The sequence below is a fragment of the Cannabis sativa genome, chromosome 8 (genome assembly GCF_029168945.1).
Source record: "Cannabis sativa cultivar Pink pepper isolate KNU-18-1 chromosome 8, ASM2916894v1, whole genome shotgun sequence".
Taxonomy (NCBI): domain Eukaryota; kingdom Viridiplantae; phylum Streptophyta; class Magnoliopsida; order Rosales; family Cannabaceae; genus Cannabis; species Cannabis sativa.
Genome location: NC_083608.1, coordinates 45665768 through 45670179, shown reverse-complemented (window position 1 = coordinate 45670179; position 4412 = coordinate 45665768). Strand labels below are relative to the sequence as shown.

At 32.5% G+C, this 4412-nt stretch overlaps 1 protein-coding gene across 3 annotated transcripts; it reads left to right on the top strand.

Annotated features, from left to right (window-relative positions):
• The first annotated feature begins 996 nt into the window (after window positions 1-996).
• On the top strand, window positions 997-3397 carry LOC115701309 (probable inactive shikimate kinase like 1, chloroplastic). 3 transcript variants are annotated; one of them, XM_030629064.2, is made up of 10 exons: window positions 997-1286; window positions 1385-1425; window positions 1557-1611; window positions 1742-1814; window positions 1904-1991; window positions 2274-2356; window positions 2441-2537; window positions 2667-2745; window positions 2836-2900; window positions 3002-3397. In XM_030629064.2, the coding sequence occupies exons 1-10, from the start codon at window positions 1076-1078 to the stop codon at window positions 3068-3070; spliced, it is 861 nt and encodes a 286-aa protein (XP_030484924.2). In that variant the 5' UTR covers window positions 997-1075; the 3' UTR covers window positions 3071-3397. The 3 variants fall into 3 exon arrangements, with proteins under 3 accessions (XP_030484924.2, XP_030484925.2, XP_030484926.2); XM_030629065.2 differs by having other exon boundaries at window positions 1000-1286; window positions 1560-1611; XM_030629066.2 differs by lacking the exon at window positions 997-1286 and having other exon boundaries at window positions 1386-1425; window positions 1546-1611.
• Window positions 3398-4412: the final 1015 nt, after the last annotated feature.

Genomic DNA, 4412 nt, shown 5'->3' with positions numbered 1-4412 from the left:
TGTTATTGTTATTATTATTATTTGGTATACAATTAAGTATTAACTCACATTGTTCACACGTCTAAATTTTATTTTAAATTAAAATATTATATTACTTGTTTACAGAATCAATTTTCTTATTCTTCAAGATATTATTAGCAATTTTATAAAATCAAGTTGCTCATTTTTTTCTTTGACTGATAAGAACTTCTTTCAATATAAGAAATAAAATAATATAGTTTCCTACCCCATCTCCTCTAATGAAATAATATAGTATCATTTGGATAAATTAATACTAGATTAATTTATAACATTGATTTTTATTCAAATTTAAGAAAAATAATGTAAATTAATACTTAATTGATTAATAGCATAGATAAATTTTTACTTTTATACTCGATCAAACGAATGTCATGTATCTTAGGGTTATTTTCACCATGTATTTGCTGATTTCTACACGCTTTTATTATTTTTGAAAATGTAATTTTGATAATTTTTTCTAAAATGAAAGTCTAAACACTTCTTGACGTTGATACGTTCTCTAGTTATCTTTTTTTTTTTTTTTTTTTTCTATATAAATAAATAATAATAATATAAATTTTCTCATTAAATAAATAATGTATGGAAATACATATAAAGGAAATTTATATAAATTATTTTGAGAAAATTATACTACATATTTCTTTTAATTTAATGTCTTTAATTTTTACTCTATTTTGTCCGTGATGTATTTTCATGAAATGTATTCCGTGGTACATTAAATGAGTGTCAAGTACGTTTCTACTTTTTAACCATAATTACTCCTACATTAATTTCAGCCGTTAGATCAAATAACTCTCTCATCTGACGGCTGCCATACATCACGGATTACAATCTGTGAAAGTATAATAACGGGATAAAATCATATCCCTTAAAATATATTATGTTTATATTTTTAAATGATATTTGAAATTATATAGGATAATTTAAGTATAATATTTAGATATATTTAAATTAAATTTTATTTAGTGATAAATTTAATAAATGTATAATAACTAACTGTGGCAGCAGTGGGTAACGATAAACTAAGCCAAACCAGAACCAGTACCAGCTTTCCATGGAGATGATGACGACGACGACCCCAACGCTCCATTGCTCCAACCTCCAATTACACTCGTTGTTGACCCCCATTCAAGTCGTCACTTCTTCCCCTTTGAAATTCCAGCTCCAACACTCCATTTCCATACCCAATTTCAGAACACCTCCCTTCCAATTCCGAAGACCTCTCCCACCTCTTTGCAACGTCGCCGATGGCAGCAGCACTTCATGTGAGTTCCCAATATTTTTTCTTCTGTAACGTCTGGAAGCTCCGTTGATTGAAACTAAAGGGTTTTAATTCTTTTATTTTTTTCTGATAAATTTACAGCTCCGAGGGTCGCCGTACTTGATTCCTCTCTCGAATTAAAGGTGACTCAAAGTTCAGTTATTTTGGAAAAAATTTACATTTTTATGAAACCCAATTGGAGGCTGAAGAATTTTCATTTGTTTTCGTGTGATTTGAATGGAGTGTTGATTTTAACTCTTCAGTTTTAATCCAGAAGAAGGCAATGGATATATCTCCTGAACTCAAGGGAACTTCCATATTTCTTGTGGGTAAGCAATCAGTTGTTGATCAAGAAATTTCCTGATTTTAGATTTCATGGCAATTTAGCTTCTTAAATATAATGTAAAATGGGTGTGCTTTTCTTTTTTTTTTTTTTTTTTTTTGGGTGAAATTGAAAAGGGATGAACAGCCCCATGAAAACCAGTCTGGGAAAACTTTTAGCAAAATCATTAAGATATTATTACTTCGACAGGTACCTGTTTAAATGATTGAAAGATCAAGCTTATATTATTACCTACCTAAACCAATCACTTACATTGTTCATTTTGTCCCCATCTGCAGTGATAGTTTGGTTGAGGAAGCTGCTGGTGGTGAATCTGCTGTCAAATCTTTCAGGGAGACTGATGAGCAGGGCTTTCGGGCGTCTGAGGTGATTTTCTCAACATACTTGATGTTGGTTCCCCATTTTGTTAGGATCTAAATTGACCAAGTATATAACTATTTGGGCGCCCTCCTTTCTTAGGCTAACTTTTGGGAGTGAGTTCTACCTAAGTGATTGTACCACATACATTTATTGATGTTTCAACTCCCTAGCTTGATTGTTAAGTTTCCGAGATGAAAAACTTTTCGTACTCAGGGCAATTCTTTCAAAGCTCTAATTTGCAAATCGCTAAACTTTTGAGCTTGTATCTCAAGTGAAATAATGCTGCAGACTGAAGTACTGAAGCAGTTGTCATCCATGGGTCGACTAGTGGTTTGTGCTGGAAATGGTGCAGTTCAGAGCTCAACTAATCTGTATGAAACTTGTCCTAAATTCATATAGCATCTGTCCTGCTTAATTGGTCAATTTATCCTAATTTGCATTGCAAACACACGTAGGGCTCTTCTGAGACATGGTATTACAATATGGATTGATGTTCCCCTAGACATGATGGCTAGTGGAAATATGGAAGACCAAAGTGTTTCAGATTCAGAGGTCTGGTCTTAACTTCCAAAGCTAAATTTACCTGAATAAGAAGAGCTTCCAGCACAATAAACATTTGTCTACTTAAGTTTTTCCTTTCTAAAAAGATCTTGATTATTTAGTTCTGATGGATGATATCAGGTGTTTACTCAGTTAGCTTCTCTGTATGAAGAAATGAGAGAGGGATATGCCACAGCTGATACAACCATCTCACTTCAAAGTATTTTCCTTTTTCCGCCCATTAACTTTGAATTTTTCATAATGGGGTTATGTTTTCCCGTTGGTTCTAATTGCTTCTTATCTTTAGCAGAAGTTGCATCTAAGCTAGGTTATGATGACGTAAATGCCATTACCACGGAGGACATGACTTTGGAGGTGAGGAAAGCTTTTTTTTTTTCTTTCTTAACACTAGACATGCTTAACAAGCATCAATGGAGATGATGGCAAATTATGTTTTTATTTTTCTGAAAACTCAGGTTCTCAAGGAGATTGAAAGGCTTACAAGAGTAAAAAAGATGATGGAAGAGGCTGCAAGACCTTTTTGACATAACAAGGATCAATTTTTATCACCAATTGGAGCAATTTACTCTATGGGTTTCCACCATTATTTTGGGGAAACACACCTGAGTGAAGCTTGCATTAGGCAATTCTATCCTATATTGTTGGTAAGGTAAGCTTAAATCTGATTGTATAGGATATTTTTAGAGGTCTTAATCACATTACTACATTAGCAAAGCAAATGCATCAAGCCACTTCAGGGCAGAGTGAGGATTACTTGGTACCATAGTTCATATTTTGGATTTAAGAAACTCCATTAATATGGTTCAAAAGCTACAAATATGATAAATAAGCCACTCTTAAAGTTTCTCTAACATGGTGACCCTGGTTATCACGTGATTCCAGGAATAATCACGTGCCTTATATTTCTTACCTGAACTGAACATAATTATATAACTTTTTTTTTCTCCTCCTTTTCATGTGTAATTCAATATGAACTTTCGGCTCATCAAGGGTAAAAAAAACTTTTTTTTTTTAATTAAATATTGATCCACGTAAGATGTTTTCTTTTGTTGGTAATTTTGATTTTGGTAAGCCTAAGTGACACGCTTAAAAAGAGTTGTTGAAGTTGGCGATAATGTGTGAGCAGAGCAGCCAGCTACTGCTGCTGCCTGCTGGGACATCAAAAGCACCAAAAAAGAGTTAGAGAAGGGACATACATAATGGCAATGGGCATTAGTCTTTTTCTTTTTGTCTTTTTCTTTTTTTCTTTGATAATTTGCTAAAGGGATATGTATTCTATTTTAATATGGAATTTAATTGCTATAGAAAATGGTTCATTTCTTTAATATGGAATTTTGATTTGAGTGAGGAAAGAGACAAAGTTTTGCAGTTTCCTTGTATCATTTTGTGAGGGGAACCAAGCAAGCAAGCAAGCTAGTCGAGTTGCAGAGCAGTCGGCACTCGGCACAGCCCATTAATTATTGTCGTTTTTCGTCGATATCTATCTCCAAATCCATCCACGTATTCTCATCATAATATAATTAAAAATTATTATAATGAGCTTGCATTTCAACACACACACATTTTCTAATTTAAAATTTACAATCAAACTGTTATGATTTTATGTTAATTGTTGTGATAATAATATAGTCATATCAATGTGACCATTCCAAATGTGTAGCGTAACGTATAGTATAGGAAAAAGTATATAAGTTTGGTATAGTAGAATAGAATCCATAACTTCTCATATATATATAATTCACAAGTTTGGTGGTGGTATAATGAACTAAGGGCTCGTTTGGAACGCCGTATTAGGTTGTATTGTATTATATTGAATTGTATTTTATGTAATATTTTTATGCAAAACTATATGTGGTATTAACTTTT